Below are 26,835 nucleotides of genomic sequence, written 5' to 3'. Positions count from 1 at the left end.
TGGTTAAGACAAGAGAGCAAACAAAAATATTTGAGGGCTGTCTTAAGTGATTTAAATTAAAATATTTTTAATTAAACTCACCTGAGCATATTTAATTTGCCTTTTGTTCCCCTTGCTACTGTGCCCCATGTCAGTAGACAGAACCATGTCTACTGGCAAAACAAATGGTACCATATCCAAAGGACATTGGAAAGGAATCCCTTGAACACTAACGAGAATTCTGTTACTTCTTAATATGAAAGTTTGATCTTTGCTTACAAACTGAAAGTCTTATGGGAAAACAAAGCATTGAGTATATAGTAGGCATTGCACTCGGTGTGGTGAAAATGCATGGGAAATGGTTATACTGGCAGAGAGGACCCACCTAACTCTTAAACTATTTGTTATGAAACTGCAAAGGTCTGTATTCAATTGTAGAAATGTCCTGGATGGGATGTGATTTATTTTTTATTTTTTTTCAACTAGCCGGATTCTAGGAACTGTGCTTTCAGGTCTGCCTCTTTCTAAGAAAATATTTTGTTATAAGCTTTTGTCATTAGAGCCCCCACCACACAGGTGGAAGCAACTATTACGCAAAAAATGGCTCAGAAGAAAATTGAGAACTTTCTTCTTTTCTCTTGTAAGGGAAATGAAAAAAAGAGTTCTGCTTTTCCATAGCATGGTGGACAGAGTCTGGCTCTCCATGGAGAAAACCCTTTGGTCCCTGGAGTTGTATTAACAACCAAATGGTATCCTAAAAGACTAAATGGACGATTTTTTTTGTGCTAAAAGTCATTTTCAAATCATACCCTCAGAAGACAAAACCGTGACCTTCTCCATTCCCAAGACACACAGATATGAGAAGACAGATATTGTCTTCTATTAAAATTTAACGAACGCTAAACTGTGCTATTGAATTCACCTATTTCTTTTTTCAATAACGCAGAGCACAGGAAGGATTTTTTTTCCCTCTTACTATGAAAAATGTAAAATGATTGTATAAATATTTCAGCACCCTGTTCAATAGTTAGTGTATGTGGCCAAAAATGGCAACATGGTCCCAGCAAGTTTACAAACATCACAGGAGTCTCCAAAGAGTGTGAGATGAGATTTCTGTAAAGAAACAGCATCTCCCACGGTAATACTTTTTTTCAGGTGCTTGTACCAGTGACATCTCTAGTGATGTCTTTGTTGGAAGCCTGTGTTCTTCTTCACTGCAGGACAGAGTCCACAGATTGAGATTTCAGAAACGCAGCCACTGATGACAGGGAATTTCTACCCCCATCGTCTTCCCAGCCACTGTTCCCTTCCCCTCCCTTGTGTGGGCAGCAGCTCTCCCATGGCCATGCACAACTGATCAGGCTTTTGTCAGGTTGAAATTCCCTGACCAGGGTCATTGGGCAGGAAGACAAGAACTGGTTTTGACACAAGGCAGGCTGTAGGACCACATTGCTGGCAATACAGGGGTAGCAAGACCATCTTTGCAGGCATGAGCCTGCCTCTAAAGCCATGAGCTTAAACTGGACCTGAAATTGCAGGTGCAGATGAGATGGCTCTACAGTTCTTTGCGATAGTAATGTTTCCTTCAAAGTCTTTTTGATTCTTCTTTCCCATGCTTGAAAACAATCTTACCGAAGCACCCAGAATTATTTACTCTAGAGGTTGCTGCATTTCAGTAGACTCCAACACAACAGTCTAAGACTACTTAATACAAAGCATTTTTTCATTCAGGGCTTTCAAAATTCTAGAGAGAAGTGGTTATTTTTATTGTTCTCATTTTACAGGTGGTAAAACCAGGAAACTTGCTGCTCGACAGATAATGCACCTTATCTGTCTGTGTCAGAATCAGAAGTGGCCAAGAGCATAAATGCAGATATAGTTGCAGAGCCCCAGCTGACAGGTGCTAACTTCTGCAGCCACTATAACGTGCTCACATCTGATCATATGTCTTTATCCTCAGTTGCTATGTGATCCTTTCATCTGATAAAACCATAATGCCTGCCTGCAGTAGCACATTATATCTACTTATTATACGTCTCAGTTTAGCAAACTCAACAGAGCTATTTGAAAGACATGTGATATTTACATGCTTAATTAACAGCAGGAAAGTTTTGAAGCCTTTGGGTTAGTCCCCAGCCAGGCAGAAAAAAAACAGACATTAAATAAGATGCGGTGACCACATGAAACTTACCTTGTACAACCAATCATAAGATGATGCAACTATTTCTTTTATATTAATTAGGGTCTGTCCTAAGCTGAGTGCTGCAAAGCTTGCAGGTGGTGCAGCCTGCTTTTGTCTCTGTTGGTATTTAGATGCTCTGCCATCATCAATTGCTCTCAGGAAATCAAAATAAGAGAGCTTGCTGTCATGAATGCTGATTCCTAAGCTAAGGGAAAAACATGGAATGAGATATCAATGATTTTAAGTAGCTATCTATCTCACTGTTGTCTGTACTGATTAATTATTATGATGTATTATTTGTACTGCAGCAGCGCTTCAGGGTACACTTGTGCTGTCGGTGTATAAATTCTGTTAGTTGCAGCCCAAGCTCTTTCTCAGGTCTAAGCCACCGATCCTGCCATTTAAATGCAACCACACTCTCAGATGCAGATCCAGGCCAGTCTCCATATCCTCAAGAGGAGACCTACTTTAGCCTGGGCCCAAGTGCACAACCTTCCAGTCCACCAGCAGTAACTTTGTGCTTTTTAAGCACAGCACATTATTTTGATCACAATCTACTGCTGAGTTTACCATCCCCAATGTGGCCGGAGGACACGTAGGCTCCCAACCTTGTCCTTGAATCTCCTCTCCACGTCACAGTGTAAACACAGTCTAATAGAATCCATTGAGGAATAGATATTCATTGTGCTTAACTGCTGGTACTTTCCTTTGACTTTCTGCTTTACAAAAATACCCTTGACTCACAGATGCCGAAGCGCTGCTTAAGCCTCCCAATGTGTCATGATCATTACAACTCTGAGAGAAAGAAGCAGAACCACATACAGCCTGGTAAGCTGTTACCAGACACAAGATCCAGTACCGCTCCGTGATACGCTTCTTGGATGTACCAGCACAGGTCTATACTCGCTCATGATTTCTCTACCCCGTGGGAGGAACCAAACCAGGCTCCATACAACGCTCCTCCCTATGTTTGTGATAGAGGGCTTACCTTCCCTCCCAACCTGTACTTCACTCTGTGTGGTTTGCCAAGCCACTAGAGAACTATTACGCAGGTGCTTGGTGGGACTCAGCCTTGCTGTGTCTCAGGCACTGGCCCACCTTCCTTTGGTGTGTCCACTGAGGTGCACAGAGTGTTGGCACATTCGGCCCAGCAGCTGCTGCCATTGACTCATGGTGTGCTGTCTCCACTGAGGGTTTCTCTTCTGATCACTCGTGGTCAGGCCGTACCCGGGAGCCCAGCCCACGGGCTCTGCAGGCTGCACTTGCAACTCACCAAATTTCTGTCTGTCAGCTGAAAACATCTGCTGGATCACAGACACTGGGGAATTTCATGTTCTGTCACATCAGAAATTCAGTGGGTTACAGAGCTGACTACAGATAGCTCCAGGTAACAACAGTGAATATATTTTTGCATCAAATATCAGCATGGGGAAAGCTGAGCTCTTGCATATGATTTGGGGATTTATTTTTTTTTTTTTTGCAGAGGACTTTGTTACCAAACTAAATTAATTTTTATTCAAAGATGTTTTACCATAAAAAGACTGGAATTAAGGCAGGCTTCAGATATGCAGAATATATATGAAAATAAGAGTTATTTAGCTTGAAAGACTAAGAGAAAATGAATAGCACTAACAATTACACAAAAACCTACTTTCTTCCAATGGCCTGTGATTTGTGACCACTTAAGGAGAAGACACATGGTAGATCTTAAACGAGGACTTCAGACTTGTCTAATGAGCCTGCAGGGTTCATCACTACGAGGGACACAATAGCAGGGGCTTGCTCTGCTCTTGCTTACCTGGTGCAAAGCCAGTGCAGTCAGATTATGGAATTTCCTACCATTGAAAGACAATCAGAGAGTCTCCAGAGTACAGTATATGTTAGGTGTTTTTGATGCAGATCCAGTGGCTCCCATGGAATTATTCCAGATTGACCTTACAGTTACCATCTACGGAGAGATTTTTAATAGGCTTTAATAATGTTACAGCCAATTATCAGAACTATAGATTCTTTACACACGTGTATTAGGTAAACAATTCGTATGCTGCAGGGGAAAGGCTGGATTTTTTTTAGTCTTGCATTCAGCTTTTTTGTTAGAATTATAGTCAAAGCAAGCCCTAGAGAGCCAAGATTTGACAGAGGAGATGGCCCCACCACACAACCCTGATTTTCTTGTTTAAAACTGAATTACTGTAATGTACCTTTATCATCTGTTTCCACAGTAAATCACTGGGGACCAATGCCTCAGCTACCATTCACCAGAATATCCAGTTACGAGAATGTCTAATTAATGGGGAGAGCCAGTAAAACAAAGAGGAAGCTTTATAAAACAGGCTGGAAAAGAAATTAACTATAGACCCCATATCTGCTAGTAAGAAAAAAAAAATATTCAAGAGCCCTGATTTTGCATCTTGCAGCTGCACAGCACTCCCACATACTACCCGTGTCAAGCTGGCTCCAATATTGGAGACAGTGTGTGGAAAAGGAAATAATCAACACCATTTCAGCAGAGGAATAAATTGCCAAGTGGGCATTAAAATTTTAGTAATAAAACTAAATGCATATGCTAATCTACTCTGTATTATTTAGAAAAGACTATTTTGGATCAAGAAAGGAATAATCTGCACAAAATTACAATGAATGAAGGTGTTTATCATCAAGAGGTCTTTGAGAAAGAAACAAGCAGCAGATTCCTATCAGGGTTTCAATTCATAAAAAGTTGATCACCTAATTAAAGGTGAACTGTGAAAAGACTCTGTTAATTTTATTTCAAAAAAAAGTCTAGTCTGGCAGGCTCTGGAGAACAAAACCCAGTGCTGCCAGGCATGCAACCTTTGGGGGATTGTTTGGTGCAGCTACCTAATGTTGGAGAAGGTCCTTTGTGTTTTTCAGGCTCTACAAATGAGATTTTTCATCTTACTCATATTAACACAGAGAATTAAAAGCATAGTTTTGCATAGCAGCAGCATTGGATCATTTGAAAATTATTGCTATTTTATAAGATGATTTAATTCTGTTCCTATTTTGAACAGGATCTGTTTCACACACTTGCTCTATTAAATTGTAATTAAACAAATAAAACAAACTAGCAAACAAATACACATACTCAAAGCATACCTTTTTTATGTAAGAGGGCATTTCACTCTCATTACCTGCAGAATTACCTACAAAGATTTTTCACTTATGTGCAGTCTTAAGCAGGTGGGTATCTCATCTCCATTAGTTTTAACAGAGCTCCTTAAATGCTTAACACTAAGTAGAAGCTTATAGGCTTTGCTGGGTGTGACCAAAGAGATGCTTAGGAGATAATCATACAAACCTGTTTAGAAGACTACTGAACTGATCATGGTCAATGTAATAGTTGAATTCTCATAGTATCCTGTGCAGGTCACATACTGTTACACAGCCATCTCTATTTTTATCCACTTTATGAAAGGCCTTATTGAAATCTTGGAAGTAATCCCTAAATTTATCTCTGAAAGGGAGCAGATGTTTATTTTAGCTCCTTTGTTAAATCAGATAAAAAGGATACAAACAAATATACAAAATAGGGGTGGAGGGGCAGGGAAAGATTTTGAGCTTATTTGTGTGTGGTAAGTTCATATAATTTATTCAAAGACTGCCAAATTGTTCACAAACAAACCTCAAACCCAACATCCCCCCCATTTAATTTGCACATGGAATTGCATGGCTCAAGCCTCCCATTGTAAACAAATGCTCCTTGGGTGATTAACTGGCTATTCTCCCCATTCAGAACTGCAGCTACAAAACACAGCGCTCCCTTTTAAAGCGTGTCCTAATTTGAGTTACAAAATATTTAGTACAGCTGTTAAAACTATAAGGGTTTGGCAGCATACTTTCTGCAGTTTGAGGCTCCTGAAACTTTGACATAGTAAAGAAGAGCTATTTCAACAAAAATTGTTAGACCCAAGCAAAACCTGGAGTAGTGCAGGGCCTGATCCATGCCCCAGGGAAGAAGAGCAGAGCTTCTGCTGACTCATGCGGACTTTGGATCAGCACCTTAAAACCTCTTCCTCCCACTTCCTGACTCTTCCTCCCACTTCATTTTGTCACTTATACATCACTGACATCAGAGTCATTTTGATCAAATTTTGGAAACCCAAACAACATCCCTCTCTGCTTCTTGATTCAACAAAAGCCTCTGTATTGGGGCTCAAGAGGACAAAGCAGGTACAGACACTTCTACTTACTGCACGTTTTCAACTAGCAAATTTTCTTAAGCTTAATGTAAGTTAAAACAGTTGTGAATTACGTCTTGATGCAGATTACCAAGTATACATAAATTATCTACATGTGTTCGGTACTTACAAGATGATATCCTTATGGCAAAAATGACCAGTGTGGATCTGGGGTAATGCCTACAGCCACACTCCATTTGCTTTGGGATTGCTCCTTCTGACAGACCTCCGGCACAGGACATGGAGGCTGGGTTCTTTAGAGAGTCAAGAGTTGTAGTATGAAAGGGTTATTACAGTGATAACACAGTTAACAGTGTAACCCACATAATCAAGCACGACTCGTTGCCTCAGCCTCTCACCAAGCCTGTCTGCGGATCTAACGGCTCAGATCAGTTCTCTCTGCACCTTGTTGAGCCACCGTCAATCAGCCGGCACCTGAGCCTTACATTGTCTCCTTCATATGAATACCGTGCAACCAGTTATTATAAGGCTAACATGGGACATACTAAATCTCGTATGCTTTTTAGGAATACTCAGTAAGTCTTTTCAGAGCTCTACAGACTCCAATGGATCTACTTGGAGGCTTCTGGTCTCAGCTGCAGTTACTGGTGCTGTCTTTCCTCTCACAGTATTGCAGAATCCTTAGTTTTCCATTTGTTTTCAAGAAGCTGTAAGTTCAGTACAGTCTTTACAAGAAAAATACATTTTCCTTGTCAACTTTTTCTCTTAAGAATCTGTTCTTTTGGACTTTGCAGTTTGTATGAACAAAGAGTCATTTGCCCAGAGCCCTCAGGGACCAAGAAACACTGTTGTCTATGCAAACAGCATCACCTACCTTAAAAAATCAGAATTATAATATGACTTAGGTGGGTTGTTAGCAATTTATTATATGTTTCTGTCCTGGTTTGAGGTAAAACAGAACCAACTTTCTGTTCAGTAATTTTACTTCTTAGCTAGGCCTCTTCTAAATCTCCAAAATTAACAGCGTGTTGTGCTGAAAACGGTTTGTTCTCAGAGTGATATGACCAATGTTTACAGTTTGTGCCAAGGAATGGTACGCAGAGAGGCTCTTGCTTATGCTTATTGCTATAACAACCAAGGTCAGTGAATTTCGTTATTTGCGCTGTTGGAGGGTCAGAAGCAGAAAAGCGTAGAGGGGTCCCACCTGCAGGGAGGAGCGGACAGGACAGGTGACCCAAAATTGACCTACAGGGGTATTCCATCCCATATGCCCTGTGCTCAGTATAAAAGCTGAGGGATCAAAGGGTCGGCTCTCATTCTTCAATGGCCGATGTCCGAGGAGGACCCTGTCTTTTCATCTGCCTTTGATCCCAATCCGTGTGTTCCTGACTCCAGCTCTGGAATCCAGTTCCCACTTGTCGCTGAATCCAGTCTCGGACTTCCCCAGTGCCTGCCGGTGACGTCATCCTTGAAGCTTAATACGGTTTTGTATACACTATTTATTTCATTATTTGCCTTTTTATTTTATTATTAATATTTCATTAAATTCGTTTAGTTTCTTCTAAACTCATAAATCTCTTTCTCTTTCCTCCTCCTCTCCGTGTACGAGAGGTTGGCGGGGGGGAGCATCTGTTGCCAGCCATTGGACAATTTGGCCAAAACCACGACAGTTTCAAACCCATTGTATCTTCCACTGATATATGGACTAATTTGGGAGTATCGGGACTCTCTCCTTAACCAAGTTTCATCTGGCAAGAAACCCTTTTTCAATGACTTTTCTCTCAAGTTCAGTGAAAGTATGGATCACTTCTCAGCTTCACAGTTTGCTTGAACCGTCTTTTAACAGTTTTAACTCAGCTCACCATTGTATTCGGGATATCTGTATATCCTTCATTCCTTACAAACCATTTCAGGTCTGAGCTGCTGAACAGGGCACCATTGCTAGACAAAATTTCTGAGACTACATAACCAAACAAATAGAGCATTAATATGTGCTGTAACATGTTCTGATGCTAAATTCAATCCAAATGCAATTTCAGGCTAATGCCTGAGTCAGATACTTACAACAGGTTCAGCTGAATCAACATATGGTCTTTTCTTTCACATTTTTCAGCAGCCTTGTGAGTGTCCTGCACTCTGTTAGGCATGTCAGGTCATATAATACATTGACACCACTATGCTGTTAACCCTGAAGTGTGTGCTGCCAAACACAGAAAACTCTGATCTGAATTGCTCAATATGGGCTTGGTTTGCGATGCCCTCACTATCCAACAGGTGGTAACCTTCATGACTTCCCGCATCGTGTCATCTGTACAGCCTCTCTAAACCCAGCCCACTTTCTTCTCAAATAGGATAATTCTTCTTTTAATAGTATTTCCAGGTGTTCTGTCATGCTCTAGGTTTTCAAGAGTAGACTCCTCGAATGCTCTAGAAAGTGTGTCTTTGATCAGTATTTATTTATCCAACTTAAACTTTATTGCCAAATTGAATGGTTTTGCCTTAAAAAAACCCCCACCACTAAAAGTCACAGTATTTTAATATTCTGGAAGATGGTTTTCTTTTGCCTGCAAAGTGATTTGTGTCAGCTATGACCATAACAGATCGATAAACAAATATATGACATTTCTTACAATCACAGAGCTGAGCCAGAGCTCTGCTTTCTTGCTTTGTGCCTCAGATGTGGTGTAGACAAGCACCTTAGAAACACAGGCCACACATTTCCATTGATTATTTTTTTCAATAATACTGCCTCTAAACCATCTTTTGAATACTTTGTCTTCCAGTGCCAACATACATAAGGCCAGGAGTTGTCTTTATTAATGCCTTTGATTTGGTAATTCTTTTCCCAGATTTGCAGCCCAGTATGTCCATTTTGTGCAGTAACTCAAAAGCTACTTTCACAGATTGTCTGGGTGGTATGATCTCTCATGTGCTAACAGGCCTCTGGACACCCTCATTGTCTTTGTGGATGGCATTTGCATAATGACTCTGTTTTATCTTGTGTCCAGTTAATCTTTTATGTTATTTCTCTGCCCTTACATTTGCATTTCTGTCTAATCCTACTTCTCAGGCCCTCTTGGATCCTTTTTTCAGATTCCCTACTGGTTTTCTCCCTACTCAGCATCTTCAGTATCTATTTAAATAGCCACAGTTGCTTCAAGTAAATGGACTTTATTATGCTTTCCTGTGAAAACTCAAGAATGAACTTTAAGCCTAAAGGAAGTCTTTGAAAGCAGAATCTCCTGTACGGTGGTCGAAACATGAATAGTGTTAAACTCATGTCATGCAAGGAAGTTTCTTTGGATCCACCAGAAGAGTCTGAACTTGTAATTTGTGTAAAAATTTATTAACATTTTTAAAAACATATGCAGTCCTTCTACCTGAAAATGTCTTGTATGGGACAGTGTCTGTCAAGAAACATATACTTAGCCCAGTTGGATGTAAGAACAATCTCAGTGACTTGCCTTTTGGTCTTCTTGTTGCTAACTGACTCTTCCATTTTTAAACTTCCCATCATTACTCCTATATAATCTAGCTCCTTTACCAGCTTCTCTTTCACGGCCAGAAGATTGTTCATAGCAGCACATATTGCTGTGAAAATACAGCTTTATATTCTGGATCTACTTTATCTCTAACACTAAAGATTTCTGGGTACTGATCTCCTGTGTTTATGGTTCCTTCATCAAACTCATTGCTTTAACCAAGCCCAGGGCTAGGCATATATTAGACCGAATATTAGCTCTTTCTGCCTATAAACTTGAACTACTGTTTTTATCTTCACTTCTCAATTTAAGTTCATACAATCCTTTAACAGGAATTAGATTCTCAGTAGACACCCTCAGTTTCAATAGTCTTTTTTTGTATGTAGAGATTCCTGAGCCAAATTTTTTACAGTGTGCTTGGAGGTAACATTGACTGGGCACCAGTTTTCAACTTAGATGTGTTTATTCTTAGTCTGCAGCCTCCTTCTTCAGCTTTTGCACATAGTTTCTATGTGGCATTTTGTTGTATTGTTGGTTTGTGCACCTTCACATAGATCTGGAGGTATGGAAGGTATTCTCTTTTGTTTCTGGTTTTCCAGTTGCAAGGTCTTGTAAATAACTATATTTCCTATAGCTGCTGCAGAATTTCTAAACTCCTGGACATAATCTGTGAATCTGTGAATTTTCATATATTTCACTTTTGCTACTACTTGCAGAGAGCTCTGTAGAGTTTCTTCAAAACTGTCTTTTAGTTTTGTTTCCTGATAGACAGCGTGTCCTGCTCCCCTTCTGATATTTTCATACTGTCCCTTATGATTGTCCTAGATAGACTAAACAGATTTTCCTTTTTTTTTTAAGATCCTACCTTTCTGGGATCTTTTTTGGATCTTTGATTCCCATCACTACCTGATCCCTTAAAATGGAATCTCTCAAAACGTCATAGCTACTTCACTGATCCGTTATTTTAAGATCAGCCAAAAATTCTTCAAAAGGTTCCTCCTTCTGCATTCTCATATGAAACCTGTGTCTTTCAAAAGTTTAAGCTTCCTTGGGAGTGCAATATTCCTTCAACTTTCTGTAGCTCATGGATTGCCCTCTCACCCTGACTTGGTTTCATGCCGTTAAAAACTTTGATAGCTCCTACTCCTGCAATATTCCAGAAAATAGTTGTAAGCTTCCTTATGATTATTCTAGCCACTGTATATAGGTTTCAAAGCATGATGTCTTTTCAAAGAAACTGCAATATTTCCAATGTGTTTTATAGTCTCTAAAATCCCCTAAAGAGCTATCACCTTTTCTCTCACTTTCAAATCTCATTTTTCTACTTAATTCCTTCCTCTTTTTCACATTTGTCTCCTGTTACCATGTGGTACTTGGTTTACACTCAAAGCAAGACTTGTATGGGAAAGAGCATAGAAGTATGCTGCAGAGGGTGCACATTGGTCAGAGTGCGCTTGCGTTGCACTCAAGTTGGCTTTACTGTCTCGAATCTCCGTGATTTTAATTACCGACTAACCAGCTCAGACTCCTTCAACCTCCTCTTAGATATGAGACCCTAGAGATCCAACATCTGCTAATTACATCTCTGGATTTTAACTTGTATTATGTTTAGAAGCCTATAGACTTTCCAGCAGAGACACGAATCTAAAATCTCCTGACAGAGTGTTTGGGTTTTTTTTTGAGTTACTGTAATACGCCACAGCTTAAAACCCATGGCTTTCTGGTGACTGAGAATGGGCATCAGCAGAGGAGGATGGGTGCTGAGGCCCAGCAAGATACTAAAAGAGTCAGACCTAGGAAGCAGGATGCAGCAGCCTAAAAGACCAAAAACAGCTGACCATCCTAAAGACAGTTTGTGATTTCAGTGACAGATTGATCTCCTCCAGCCCCAGAAGACTATTTATCACTGCTCCTTCCATTTTGCAAGGGTATGCTTTGTATCTGTGCTATATCTGTGATATAGTCCATCTTGTATCCTCATTGCAGTAAAATTATGGAACCCTTTTTAACTATATGTTACCTGCAGTGCCACTCTTCATCACCCCTATTTATCTTCCATTTAAATCTTCCTAATAAAAATAAAGGCTGAAGTAAAATCAGAACAGTTTTTGAGATTAATATCTTTGAAAAATCGAGACATTCAACATTTTTGGACCGATAAAAGATTTCCAAACAGTAACTATTCCTCTCACAGCAGTAAATATGCGTGTGAAGAAAATGAGGATTAAAACTATAGATCAAATTACATTGCCAAAAAATAATATTTTCTTGCAATTGTTTTGTATTTTTCTTGAAGAGCTGGAGAGCCACTGTTCAATGGCTGTTTCTAATTTGGGAGATTTGTTCCTGTGAGTTACAACAAAAGCAAAAGACAAAAAAAAAAAAAAAAAGAGCTCACAGCAGTATGTTTTGAATTGTAAGATGTCCAGAGCTTTTGTCTGCCTCACAGTGTGTAATCACAGGGCACTGAAACTGCTCCAGAGCTGTTAGGGTGAGGTTCGCAGCCCTTGCAGAAAGCCAGAAGAAAGGACACGGGTTGGATGAAGCCACTGCGCAAATAGAAATGAGAGGGCTTAAGCAAGACCACAGAAGGGGGAGTGGGTGCTGCTCCCGGTGCTGCTGAAGTGGGCCCTACAACCAGCAAATTCACATCTCGGGCAACTGCTTCCTCCCGGTCTGAATACGACAGGTGAAAGGAATCAGTTTTCCCACTCATTGAGAATGGAGGCTGAGACCCACGTGGATCACCAAGGTTAGGTTTTGCAACCACCACATCCATTTTCCTGCCTGAGAACAGATCTCCTTACAGTGACCTTTGTGGTAGAAGGGCATGGCGCCCACCTGTGTTTCCCGTATCTCAGCTGTCTTATGTGGTCCTGGAGTGGAAGGCTGACACTCGGCTGGATCGCTGCCTTCACAGCTACCACGCAGGTGGATTTTGTCCGTCAGACAATGACTCTGGCTTAAGAGTCATTTATGGCTTTCCAGGGCCTTATGTGAAATCTGAGGAGTTCAGAGGCCTGGATTAAACCCCTTTTGCACTTCCAGCTTTCTGAGAGAGAAAACCAGACAGGAACTGCTACCACAGGATTGCTCCCACCAGCCAGGAGGTGGGTGAGAAAGTGTGGGAGACGAGAAGAGAACATTCAGCTGGAACAGAAAGGTGGCAATAATTGATAACAAGACATACTTTTGCAGACCACAAATGATTAAGCTGTGAACTCATTCCCAGAGGAAGCTGCAGATGCCAGAAATTTCAAAAGACTAAGAGCAGAACTGGATGTCTTATATATATAAATCAAGAAAAGACAGAATCTAGCAAATAATTAGAACAAAATTTCCGAAAGGGGTATGAAAGTCCCGTCTGCAGGCTTAAACCAAACTCCGTCACTGCCCAGGACATCATTGCCTCCCACTACTGCAGGGGACAGAATATTCCACGTCCATCTAATAGAAGGCTGCTCCACCTCAGCCAGAAACATCTGGCTTTGGTTGCTAGCAGGTAACTGAATCCAGTTATACTTGATCCAGTCTGCCATTTTCTGTTTTCCTCCAAATTACAGTTAAGGAATCGCTATGCACTCCTATGTATGTATTTGTGTGTATAGTTGCCATATATATAGTTCTATACATAGTTGTTTTCATGGTAGGTTCTCAGAAGTAAATAATTCTAAATGATGTGGACCTGCCAGCATGTTACATCATGGCTATTTTATTTTTACCCGTCATGTCTTCCCCATTCATTTAATTACTCTCCAGCTGCTTTGGGATGAGTATTTGCATCTTTGAGACACACTGCATAATTTCTGCTTGCAGCACAGCATCTTCCCTACTTGCGGAGCTGCTTCTTATTTATAGCATTGAAGGCAGGGCTGCCTTGCACTCGGCATTGCCCTAACAGGAAAGAAATAGAAGGTTCCTGACCAAAAGAGCTCTCCATCCAAGTGTAAGACTAGAGACAATGGACTGGTAAGAGAAATGGAGCAGAAGAGCCCAGTATAAGACTGTTACAGTCTAAGTTTCACATCAGACAGTTACAAATACAGTAATGAGCAACGCCTGCAACACAGCAGCTCCCTAACAATATCTGCTGTATATTGTATATGCAATTTTTTACAGGTGGAACACTCGTTGATACCTGTGGGTGTCATAAGTGCAGTTTATGCCAGAGACCTGCAATGCAGGTGGGAGAGTTGTGATGCTGAAAAGGAGAGTTTTGCCCTTGATTCCTTCAGCCTATTTGGGATACTGAAAAATAGAATTTAAAAAAGCAAGGTAAAAAGGCAAAAAACTTCGCTTACAGGCTTCTCTCTGTGTTTTGTGGGTTTTTTTTTGTCTAATGATTTCCCAAGTTGCCTCTTTATCTGCAAGACAAGGCTGCTCTTCTTTGTTTACGAGTGTATCACCTTAACCAACAATGTCATGGGGAATTATCATTCTTATCAATAATAATTTATTAGTTCCTACAACTTCCAGACACTTCCTGAGCACAAAAGAAAGCAAATCTGTACCCTTGGGGGTATATTTTTACACGTTTTTTGCTCCTGAGGGTTTATACTCCTAAATAAATAAATAAATAAATAAAGCAGTTCAGGAGAAGAGTGAAAGCACAAGCAGAAAACATGATAAGCGTCCAGGTGGTGTCTATCCACAACCTGGAAATATAAAGTTTTAGCAGCACCGTACTGGGGCAGAGGATTCTCCTGCTGCCTCAATCTGCTGGCAGGTGCAGGAATCCTATAGCAGCAGCAGGCTAATCACTGCTGACTCGCTAGGGCAGGCATGGATCATTAGACTCCAGTCTGAGCAGGGTATCATTTTGTCATTTGTTTGTCAAACGCTCTTCTCAGGGGCAGTGACCCGCCAACTCTGTGAGCGTTGATTTTGTTTGAGGCAGAGACTCCTCTTGCTCGGAGACAAGGTGCTTATTTCTGTCATATGGAGCCAGGGTCCGCCCTTGTCAAGGCCGTTTTTTGCTGAATCTACAAAGCCGTTTACTAACAATTTAACTAGCCGCTAGGGGGATGTTAAACCAACTGTGATTGCTACTTGGCCCTCATCCAAGGGACAGGGTAGGCTGTGGGACCACAATGTCCTACATGCCCAACCATTCCAGCTGCAAGAAAAGCCCCTGTTGAGCGTAACCAGGTAGGTCTAAGTTTACGTTGCCTGAAGTAGTCTGAGAAGGAGAGACCTGCAGGGTGACACAACTGCACTTGCTCTTCTCTCTCAATCTGAGCTGACAGCAGTGTTCGGACTCAAACCACAAGCTGAGCTGATGCCAATAAACAGGCCAGGGAGTGCTTGGGGCACAGAGGCCAGCTGGCACACCTCTGCTAGTGAACCTTCTTAGCCCCTGGAAGGGAGCAGCTGCCTGAAAACTGCCTATTAGGAACGGTCCTTGAAGCATTCTTGCTCCCAAACAGTGCTGGGAGTGATGAGGGAAAACATTAGCTGACACAGGCCAAAGCATGACGATGACACTTTTGGCAGTCTAGCAGCATAGATGGCTGTGTCTGGGAATGTCTCTGGACATTCTGATTTGTCAGTATAGATGTTACCCTAAAGTCTGTAAAATAAGTAATATAAGCCATGGACAAAATCTATTAAAAAAATCTTACAATGTACACTGAGCTAGGCTTATCTCCAGCAAATCAAGGGAGCAACACTATGTATAAACTTGGTCCAGTACCTTCTGAAACTCCTTTTCAGAGCCCTTTATGCTAAAATTACATTTTTATTGTACACAGTGTCATCTTAACAAACTAAGTACAAACATAGAAAGTTATATGCTAAGCTCAAAATAACTTACTTGATCTGCTTTTTAATTTCTCTTACATGCAGAGCTTTAGTTTGCTGTTTCTGCTGCTCTTCCAGCTTTGAACGCTTCTTTTGTTGATTATTATAATGCAGTTGTAAATGCGCATAGCTGTTGTCCGTGATGTGGTTGCTGAGCCCTTTGTCAGCCGGTGCAAACTCTATCCCCAGTTTGTGTAAAAATTCTTGGTGAGTAAGATATCGTTTTGCATCTGTATCATACCTTGAAAAAGAAACGCACTTTTAAAATATTCATGTGTTCTTCACAGAAAGGCATTACAGATGTCCTTAAGTGACTTAACAGCTTAAATCTCACTGACTTCCCTTCCTTATAGAGGTGCCATACCACACTGAGAATGAGCGAGTGACTTTGTATGAGATGCGAAAGATAGGGCTTATGCATTGTAATCACAGAGTCGATTCTGAAAATACTACCCTGAGGACCAAATTGTCAGGACTATTCTCCAGTTCTCAGTACCGCTGCCTTTCAGCATTTGGCCTGACATGCAGAGAACTGGGCTCCTAAAAATTCAGTCTCAAGTGTATCAAACTGGTCACACATGTCTGAGATGCCCAGAACCGTAATCATCCTTCAGAAACATAGGTTTAGCTTCATAAACACTTTTCATATTTTCTTAGTTATAAACCATTCCATAGGCTTTTCCCCCTGAAATTTCTTCCTCTGCTAGTGCTCCGTTGCATGGTAATGCCTAATTTAGCTTCAGCTTCACTCTAATTCCGTTATTCGAGTTACAGACATACCAGGCACATAAGAGATTTTAGCTATTCTATAAAAGGAGTGGCTGATGGGAGTGAAGTTGTGCAGCAGATAACTGCATGAAAAGGATACTCTTCAATGTGCCATGGCATCCATAAGGAATAAGAATGGGAAGTAAAATCTAATGGAGTAGAAAATAATTCAGATATGAATCCGTGCTAAGAAAAAACTATATAGTTAATGCAGTTTGAAACCAAAATGCAATACACTCAGGTCCTATATGTTAGAGAGAGTGATGATTTTTTTAAATAGACCTGTAATGAAGGTAGCTTTTTATATAATGTCACATATGGCTGACATCTATGCCATTTCAAACACAGTTTATAGCGCAGCTCCTCTTTGTTGAAGGCAGACAAGTATTTTCCCCCAATTCATAACAAATTACTTGTCTATAAAAACATTTCTTGCCATCTTTACACAGCATGAAATTACCTTACTTTCTTTTGCTATGTATTTGGTATGTAGCATTTTTCTTTTGACTGAATCACTTTTATTTAGGTTGAAAATACAGTAAGTAAATTTAGTGCTCTGAGAAGCGGAGGCTGGTAGCACTGCCTTCAGACAGGTATGCAATGCAGATTGTCCACAGAGCTCCTCAACGGAAGCTTTGTCTGCAGTTCCCACCTGATCCAAGACACCTGGAGCTGACTTTCAGCCCTCACAAACTGATGTAGGCATTTGTGTGTATAAACAAAACTGATGAAAAAATAGTTAATGTAACCAGTGACATAAGGTGCTGTCCAAGAAGAAAATGCATCTTAAATTAAAGGGATTGGTAATACTGAAGGCAAGGGAAAGTCCTGTCTTTGAATTCATTGGAAACAGATGGATCTAATTGTATTCGTATGATAAGATGCAGCCTCCTGTAACACAGTGTCATGGTCTGAGGTCACAGTCATGACCAAATAAAGGATTTCTCGTGCAGTGTAATCTATTGTCATTCGCTGCACTACTAAAGGCTCTGTAATCCTATAAAAGATTCATTATTGCAAGAGCTAATCATTTAGAGTTGTCATACCTTGCCCAAAGCTGCTTAAATTCTTCCAGGGTGATTGGAATGCCAAATCTGAACAAGACTGTCTTCAAGTCCCTTGGCTGTATAATGCCTTTTCCTTCACTGTCAAATTCCTGAAAATTCTGGAATATAAAAGAAATCATGACTAACAAGAACCAACAAGTGTGACAAAATATTTGATCTCTCTATAAGCTTCATGTATAATGGGAATTGATAAAGAAATGGAAAATCATGCATGTCTGAATTTCATCTTTTAATGTTTTTTTATTTGATTTTTACTGTTCCCTACTTTCTGCTATGCGTGTGCAACTCTCAAAAGCTTGAATTGGTATTGACATCCCAGGTGTTTAGGTGTTGTACTCTGTGTGGAAAGTTTCTTACTGATGGCAAACACAGGGGATATGAACATGGGAAGTGTGCATGCACTGCTGAAGAGTGCCAGTGAAAGATGAAGGCACTGAAAAACAGAAGACCTGCATATTTTCTCCCCAACTTGTTCTATATCTAATATGAATTAGATTTTGCTTCGGGGTTTGGTTGGTTTGTTGGGTTTGCTGGGCTTTTTACCATTCATCTTGCAAACTGAGGCTACCAGTACTATTTTCTGATTTACACAAACATTTAATGAAAAAATTATGTCCATTTTTCATTGTGCTACTCTGTTGCCCAAATGTTGCAATTTTTATAGGACAGTTTTGTGAGAGTCTTTTTGGATGGTGTAAGCATCACTGTCAAAGCTTCACTGTGCTGGGCAACACTGGGTGTCAGCATAGTAGGTGCATGTTTGTGTACGGCATGTAGTCAAACAGGCCTCAGGTGAAGCCCATTACTACTAACAGAGACGTTAAATAAAACCAATAATAGTAAAATACGAAAAAGTTTTAGAAATAACTGTAATAGCATCTATTACATAATCAACATTACAAAAATTGAATATTATTCAAACTGTTGATTTATTTTAATCAGATAGTAAGTTTTTATCATTAATGAGCTATTTTGCAAGGGTCTCTCTGAATATTTATAGAATCTGAAGATCAACATTGCATAATGTTCTGAAATCTATTAGTGCCTCTTGTTTATTTAAAGAAAACATTCTTCTTACCCTTGCTAGGTCATGCCATCTGGTTCTTGCTTTGATAACAAGGTAGTAATGAGCGTGATCACAAGCTAGCTCTGCATCGGTTATCATCTGTTTTTTTCTCAGAAAAGAAAAAAAATAAAATAACTAACTATGTTTTACATTAGTGGGATCTTTAATCTCCACAAGTTTCCTTCCCTTTTGTTGTTCTTCACGGTAGTGGTGGTTTTTTCCTAGTTTCTAAGATACCCATTAAAGACTGTTACTTCACATCTGTGTAAACTTAATTCTTTAAATACTGCCTTATTTCCCTAGCTGCAGGTTAGCGAAGATGTTTTAAATTTTGTAATTCCCTATTTATTTTCAAATCAGTGCTGTTCAATCCTTCCTCAAACTCAAGAGCCAGCATGGATTTTTTATACGCATAGAAGGAAATGTTAATTATCTCAGAAACAATTATATCTTGGAGTGACTCCAGGAAGATTATCCTTGATTTACATCAATAACGTAGATCAAAATGAGTCACCAAGGCATGGGTAGTAAGTCTCCACATTTGCAAATTCAGCCACCATTACAAGTCCTTAACTTTTTTGGGCCTGGTGCTTCTGGTTGAATCCGAGCACGCAGAGGAATATGCGTACCTCAGATTAGGATCCAGCATAGCTGTCACACTACACAGAAAGCTGCCTAAATCTGTGCGCTACACAAGGACGCACTTACCTGAGAATCGAGGAGACCTCATGTCTCACCATTCTTTGAAATAGTGCACCTTCCTTCACCTGAGAAGAGCAGCCCTTCTTTTGGTGCCCAATTCTCTTTAGCTTTTCTAAGCACTTCCAGTTATAAAACTGAGGAAAGACGGTTAATTTCTCTTAAGGCACAGTTGCCCACCTCTTGCTACCTCCTCGCACGCATTTCTCCTCCAGTTATTACTTTGTAAGGAAATGTTGCAGACATATGGCTTCAGAGCCTGTTTCAGCCACGCTCCAGGAATACGCTCCCTGGACCAAGATTCTCAAAAGAGAGGCAAAGGAATATTGGGTCTTCAGACCAGGTGAGATGTTGTAACTACGTCTGACCTACCCACTGAGTTCTGTACCACCCATGGCATGTGCAGACCAGAACTTGGGTCCTGAAGAACTGCAGCACTGCAAACTCAGACACTTCTGGGTGCCCGGCACTCTGGGCCTTGACAACCTCTGCTGAGGCCTCCATTTGGATTTAGAAACATGAACGCCACATTAACCTATTTTAAGGGCCTGGGAACCTTCTGAGTTTTCCCCACTCCCACCTCTTGACAGAAGATTCCATAGGCCTAAACAATCGACCAACAAAAATAGTCTAAAAACTTAGCTGGGAAAATGCAAGTGCTCTAAAGGCTTTCAATCACTATATTTTCTTTGCTGGACTTCTGAAACAGTAATAGTATCTGAAACGAGGAAATTCTGGAGCTCAATTCAGAATGCTTCAATTTCTAGCTAAGTCCAACTGAAACAGAAATGAGAGCGCGACAGTAATTGGTCTCAGACTCCAACTGTTAGCAAGACTCAATCATCATCAGTTTCCTTTCTCATTTTAGACTGATGTCCTTGATTCACTCAGTTGTCCAATTCAGGAAAAAAGAAAAACAAACCAAGCAGATAAATATTACTAACATCAGAGCCAACAGTAATGTTGTAAGAGACAAATAAAAACTGGGAAATAAGCCTATGTGTATATATCACATCTTCACTGCCACAGCGGAGATGAGTTGCTGATCAGGAGCTTTTTTAGTCCTGCTGTATCCTGTCATTATTTTTATGAATTTATCTCTGTTTGCATAGTTAAACAGAGTTTCACACTGAGTTTTTAGAATGAATTTTTTAGTGCCTAAATGCTATTTATCATTAAAATAAAGCTCAAACTTTAAAATTCCAGACGTTTTAAGCAGCGCCACTTCTCGCAGAAAGGGAGGCTGCAGTACTCTTCCTCCTACCCTCCACCCACTCCACAGTGCCTCAGTGGTTTTGTGCACCTCACCGTATCTGGCCTACTCTCAGTGCCCTGGTGGCATAAAGGTCTGGAGCGTGGCGTTTTGGACTACTGTAATGTACACTGACAGCAATATCAGTCTCAGAACTGACAGACACTGTGCCAGACAGGTAATGCCCTGTCTGCCGCTCAATCCAAAATGACATCTGATTCCCAATCCATGTCCCAATTCTGCATACTTGGAAGATGCAGCAAAGTTGTCCAGTTTGGAGGCTAGCTCAGCTGTAAGGCTCCAACTCAGGCACCAGTATATATGTTTAACCTTACAGATCTGAGCAGTCTCCAGGGTAGTTTTGGCATTTTGACCTAGCGGTGGATTCAATATCTGATTTAATGGAGTCAGAAATCACTGAGAACTTGGTAAAGCTACCCAATTTCAGCTTGAAAAAGACACATTTAAATACTATCTTTTTTCAATTATACCCAATACAAATTTTCACACAGCATATTCATTTCTGCAAACAGATCAGATTACTGTAGGTGCTACACAACTTTTTCTTTCCTACTTGTGAGATGGCATGACCCGAGGAGATACCTCCTTAGTTTCTTGGGTGTGGAACAGTTGACAGAATTCTTGGTAATTTAACGTGGAGGTCAGGTTCATTCCCAACAAACCAAGTAGGCGCAGAAATTCCTCACCTCTAAGACGAAGCAGAAAGCTGTCTAACAATTGATGGAAGTCAAGCATGTTGATAATACCGTCATGGTTACTGTCTGTTTCACGGAAGGCAGAATAGGTGTCCTAACAAGGAATATTTAACTAAATATATTTAACACGTCAACTACATATTTTTAAACATAAATAACAAATGTTTGCTCTAGACTTGTTTTGACAACAGGCAAATATTTTAACGCAGTTTGAGAATACGAAGCATTTATAGTACTGCCTTACTAAACACTGGGGATAGTCCAGAGTAAACTACAGTCTTATTGCTTTCATCTTAAGCACATACGGAACTGAGCAAAAGTAGGGACCATCAAAAAGTCACCCCCATGCAAATTTACAAATTAACCTCCACTTTCCATCAGTACTACACTGAAAGGTACCTCATTTCTGCCCTTGTGTACCCTTAGAAGGCCTGTAATGAAGACAGACTTTACAGCAATTGATCTACAAGCTGAACAGCTTCTTCTGTTAAAATAGACACAAAATGTTCAAACACCCTGTAAATGGTGCAGTTCTTCAGATATCTGAAGTAATGCTGATCAATATGATCACCTTTGCTAGGGGTGTCTAAGGTGGTTTGAACAGAGGATTCCTTTTCTGAATGCTGATCTTTCCACTTGTCCCAGGGAACAGGGATAGGATGGAATGGGATGGGATGGGATGGGATGGGATGGGGTGGATTGAACTGAGCAAAAGAGTAATGACTGCAGCTTCTCTTCTTTGTAAAATGTGATCTCTCTTACTCTGTGCATATCCATGGTGGGAATTCAAGGAGTACATTCTAATGGTAATTACAGAAAATATAAGCAAACGTAGAAAAGGTGGAAAACAGCTCTTGATTAAGATCACTGTGTTTCAAACTTTAGGGACTAAGAATGTCTTCTTGAAAGATCATTCTCATGAATAGATGGACTGTTCCATGAATGAGTAGTACAGAGTTATTCTTTTCTAATTGCAGAATCTTTAATAGCTATGCTCACAAAAGGATGGGAAAAAATAACTCACATCTTATTTTCCTGGCAGAGGCTGCAGAGAAGACAATTAGGGAAAAAAAAAAAAATTTTTGCCTTGAAAACTGAATGTAATTCAACTGGAAGTTTCTGAGAATACAGAAGACATGAGATCCAACGTAATTTTCAGAACCATTTTCCTGACAGCTCCTCCATACCAACTTTTAAAACAAATATTTGTATCGAAATAATAACCAGCTTCACTGCCAAAAGCAAACCATGGATCTATACATTTACCCCATAGACTTCCATCAGTTTATCATTAAGTTGATTGAGACATTCTTCAGCAGTCATGTAATGATATTTAGCATCATTTACTCCATGGTTTGCGCTGTTACATAATGTAGCTCCTGGCCCATTCAATCTGGCATCTGCAATAATGAAATCGAAGTATAGCAAGCATCAAAAAGTCAGTATTAAACATACCTGATAAACAGCACAGTAATATAAAATCAACAAAACAAGAAATTCTGCAATCGTACTCTTTACAGCCCAAACATGACAAAGTCCAATATCTGTATGCAGTATTAGTGGCATGCACCCAATTTACAGTAATGGCCTCAGCTGCTATAGTTTTCCCAGCACAAGGTGAAGAAGATAATCTCAACTGAAGAAAGCACAGCTGAGATAAGGTCTTTTTTTTCTTTTTTTTTTTTTTTTTTTTTTTGCTTTAGCCTTCTCTGGTGCCTGGTTCCTTTGAGGAGGGGAGGTATCAGACTGGAGGAGGAGAAAAGGAGCACTCTGAAAGCTGTGACTCGCTGTCATACCACCTGTCTGTCTCAGAGAGGGAACACAGGAGCTGCAGACAGTGTCAGAGAAAGTAATTTGTTGTGTCTTTGACTGTATAGCACAACCACTGCACGCTAGACCATCTCTCCTGGAGAAATTCTATCCTGGATAAACCCTCCTCTGGTTTGAACCAATGTGAGCTGTTTCAGATCTGCCATCAAAACACTCCTGACTTAACAGAGCATCACCACTGAAACTATTTCACCTCTTGTTCTGTTCTGGCAAGACTCAGTCCTGCACAAACAGCAGCTTCATATTGTCAGAAGTTTATTATCCCACAGCCCGGCAGGATGAGGACAGGGCAACCGCCAGCTTCCCAGCAGGGCATCCAGGTACTTCCAGTCCTGAAGGGCTAACGTACTTTTAGGCCATAGAGTAGCTATTTTTGGTCCCCATTCCAGATCTGATTCCTTCTGCAGGGATACTTCAGGAATCTATTTTGCCTTACTTCTGGGGAAAAAGGGACTAAGCCTCTTCTGTAGCCTCTTGAGCATTTTCAAATTTTTCTGCAACTTATGAGCCATATAGAGGAATAAAGTAAGTCACGTCAGATTTTAAAATGGGAAAAACTTGCAAAGGAAAATGTACACACTGACATTTCACTACACCCTACTCCTGCTTGATAAGAAAAATGCTAAGTTAATGATCTGTTTTAAAGGAATGTTTCTTTTCTTTTTAAAAGATTTACATACACCGACACACGAGAGCCTGTACAACTATTCCAAAGAATTACTAAATAGTATTCAGCACATCTTTTTAACTTCTTCTGATTTTACCCTTTCAATCCAACTCCCCTTTACAGACACGCACTATCCTTCCCTTTTTCCAATTCCAGTTTCTATTGAAGTCTAGTCAAGAAAATTTCTACTCATGTTATCTTCCCACTAAAGCTTATAAGAAGAAAATCAGGTCTCTCTTTCTGTAACTACAGACCACCCTCCACCACAATGAATCAGAAATCATTGGAAAATAAAGTTAGGACAGTTTTTTCTTTGCATTCTGGTTTCTGAGACTTACTTTATGTTAAATATGGGTCACACTTCCTTTTACAACTATGAGATATAGTAACGTATGGAAAGAAAAGCTGTGATTTTCATAATTGGCAAAAGCAAAAACTTTAAATACAGACAAAACACTGTTGATTCTTGATTTAAATCAAAGAGTTGGCACACTCATTTTCCACAAGGTTAACCTGTTTCAAGCATCTTTTATTTGGCTACTGGATGAAAGCACACATATTTTGGTGGGCAGATGATTAACTGGCTATATTCACAAACTTCTAAACTTCTAGGACTGAGTGAAGAAAAACCTGAATATTATGTCAGCCAGATACAGGTCAGCTCTCCTCCTTATCTTAGTTCCAAAAGAGAAATAATGACAGCAGAAAATAATAGTAACAGTGTGAAAAAAGTAAATGCGCACCTCTGAGAACAAGAAGAGAGGCAAAATACGGAAGTTAAAACAGGCCTTGAAGCCAATGGCAAAACTACCGTTGACTTCAATGGTATCAGAATTTTACTCACAAAATCTAGACATATAAAGGAAATAAGTAATGAATAATTACTTACTAGCTTTACCTTGCACTTAGGGTTCCATCCTAAGAAATCAGTTCAGATTCCATCAGTTTAATTTTTAAGAGGTGGAAATTGAAACCCTTACTTACAGTGCCTTGAAATCAGTGAAATTACTGATGGGGTAAGGCAAGTAGCTGAGGTGAAACAACGTGCTCCCAAATTACGAATATATTCCTCTGGTATTCATTCCTCAGCAGCAGTAAATCAATGAAGACAACATCCTCATTATATCAGTGGACAGTATATCTATATCTAAACAAACAGTAAACCTCTCTGTCTCCATGGGATTCTTGATAGTCCAATAAAACCATCAATTATGTTATAGATAACCACATTTCAGCATTCTCTAGTTGCAATGTCCCTTAGCAGCTTTAACATTCAAAAGCAATACTTTAAATTAAAACCATAAACCAATAAGTAACCAGGTCACACCACAGATCTACAGCCACTAAGACTCATCACTTCGATCTTTCATTCCTGAAGGGAATACTTACTGTCTTCTCACTTTTTACACAGTATAGAAAATGTTGCTGGACATCACTACTATAAAATCACCCACTGCAATTTAGGATACAACATAATTCTAAAACTGTGAATAAGAGTTAGAAATGCTGAGGACAGGGATCTACCCAAGGCAGGGAAAGCTGTCCATTACTTTTTGCAATCTGTTAGTGACAACTCCACGACACCTCTCTGTGGACCTTTAGTTAGGTCACATCCCACATGTTCCAGTTACCTTCTAGTCCTGAGTTAGATACTCAGCAACTTAACTAGGTCAGGAGTCAAAGATCTGCAGACAAGAAGGTCATCCTTCTTGAAGGATGATTCTATGATCCAGGTGCTAAAAATCACATCAATGATCGTTTTCACCAATATCCTTTCCTCAAAAAAGAAAAATTATGGATCTTCCAGGGAAGGTTTGTTTTCTGCTCTGCTGGTGTTAAGATTCCTTTACCTTCCAATATTGCCACAAAATCCAGAAAACTCAACCCTCCATCTGGTAACCGTAGCTTTTCTGTTAGTAGATTAAATTGACTGTCATCCATTGGCATACCATGATCTTCCAACACCTGCTAGAAGAGAAATAAAATAAGGTATGTAATGGCCTATTTTCTTGCTTAATATGTCATTTTGAATACTAAATATCTGGGTGTTTCATCCTATGGCTCAACTTGAAATTACTCTGAAAATTGATCTCTCTCCCTTACACTTACAGTAAGCCCTTTAAATATAGCTCTATTCTGTACAACTTCAATTCTATACAGAAAGAGACAGAGAGCAAAATTTGACTATATTTTTGAGACTGGCATTTTAAGCAAAAGCACCAAGTGACAGGCTAAGATTAAACTTCACCTGGAAAGTAAAAAGTGCCAGAAGAAATGACATTACCTCATTTAGCAGAGTGGAGGAAAATTGTCATTTGTAAAATTTGCCACTACCACTTTTCCCCACGAAGTCTGCCACAACTACCTCCTGTCCAAGAAATGCTGCAGAATGGATCTGGGCCCCTGAACCCCAGCTAGGTGGAAGGCAAGGTTCCTTCTGCCATTGCTGTTCTTCAAAGCAGATTTGGGGATCCGTTTTAGGTAATCTATTTTGGCAAGGAACTTTCTTCCCTTCCAACATTCCTCCCATGTCCCTTTCTCTTTTTTTTTTTTTTTTGGTTTTTTTTTGTTTTGTTTTGTTTTGTTTTTTTTTCAAACTCTCTACCTCTCTGTCTCCATTTAGGAGGTACAGTAGTCCAGAGTGGTGGCAGTCTCCCATTGCGCCCCTCTTAATGTTACCTGGAAGTTGACTGTAGAGGGATCCCTGCTTTTGTTCTCCTTTTCTCACCTCCTGTTTCCCTGAAAAGTTGTAGTTGCAGCCCCTCAGAATGATGAGGGCTTTCTCCAAAGCCTTTCATTTCCTTTAGCTGCTTTGTAACTCTGTCTCTGGGTGTATTCCTTTATAACTATCCTGCACAGCTCTGTCCTGACTTTCCAAGTGTTCCTGCAGCAATTACTCTTGCCATTATATTTTAGTTAATTGTACAGATTAAAAGAAAAAATTCATTAAATAGCTGAACAGCATAAGGAGTGTTAAAAAAGTGAGAATAATTAGCAAATTATCATTCCTTTCTGTAAATGTAAAGCTTCTGGATAAGCAAGCACATTTTATGTTCAGTTGAACAAGTATTTACCATCAGATCAAATGCTTAATAGTAGCGATAAGGAAATCTGGCTGCACAAATCCAATCAAAGCTGGAGAGAATCAGTCACAATAGTAATGTTGGT

General features: G+C 40.0%; 1 protein-coding gene across 1 annotated transcript in view; it reads right to left on the bottom strand.

Annotated features, from left to right (window-relative positions):
• The window catches only part of EFCAB6 (EF-hand calcium binding domain 6), an 81,212-nt gene that overhangs the window by 21,420 nt on the left and 32,957 nt on the right, over positions 1-26,835 (bottom strand). The window contains 8 exon segments of the mRNA XM_074572547.1: positions 2,157-2,374; positions 5,558-5,636; positions 15,616-15,843; positions 17,417-17,535; positions 18,516-18,612; positions 21,029-21,264; positions 22,437-22,570; positions 25,518-25,632. Of these exon segments, the coding sequence (XP_074428648.1) occupies positions 2,157-2,374; positions 5,558-5,636; positions 15,616-15,843; positions 17,417-17,535; positions 18,516-18,612; positions 21,029-21,264; positions 22,437-22,570; positions 25,518-25,632 (1,226 nt within the window).

Source organism: Larus michahellis, chromosome 1, assembly GCF_964199755.1.
Source record: "Larus michahellis chromosome 1, bLarMic1.1, whole genome shotgun sequence".
NCBI lineage: Eukaryota > Metazoa > Chordata > Aves > Charadriiformes > Laridae > Larus > Larus michahellis.
This window is presented reverse-complemented; position numbering and strand designations above follow the sequence as displayed.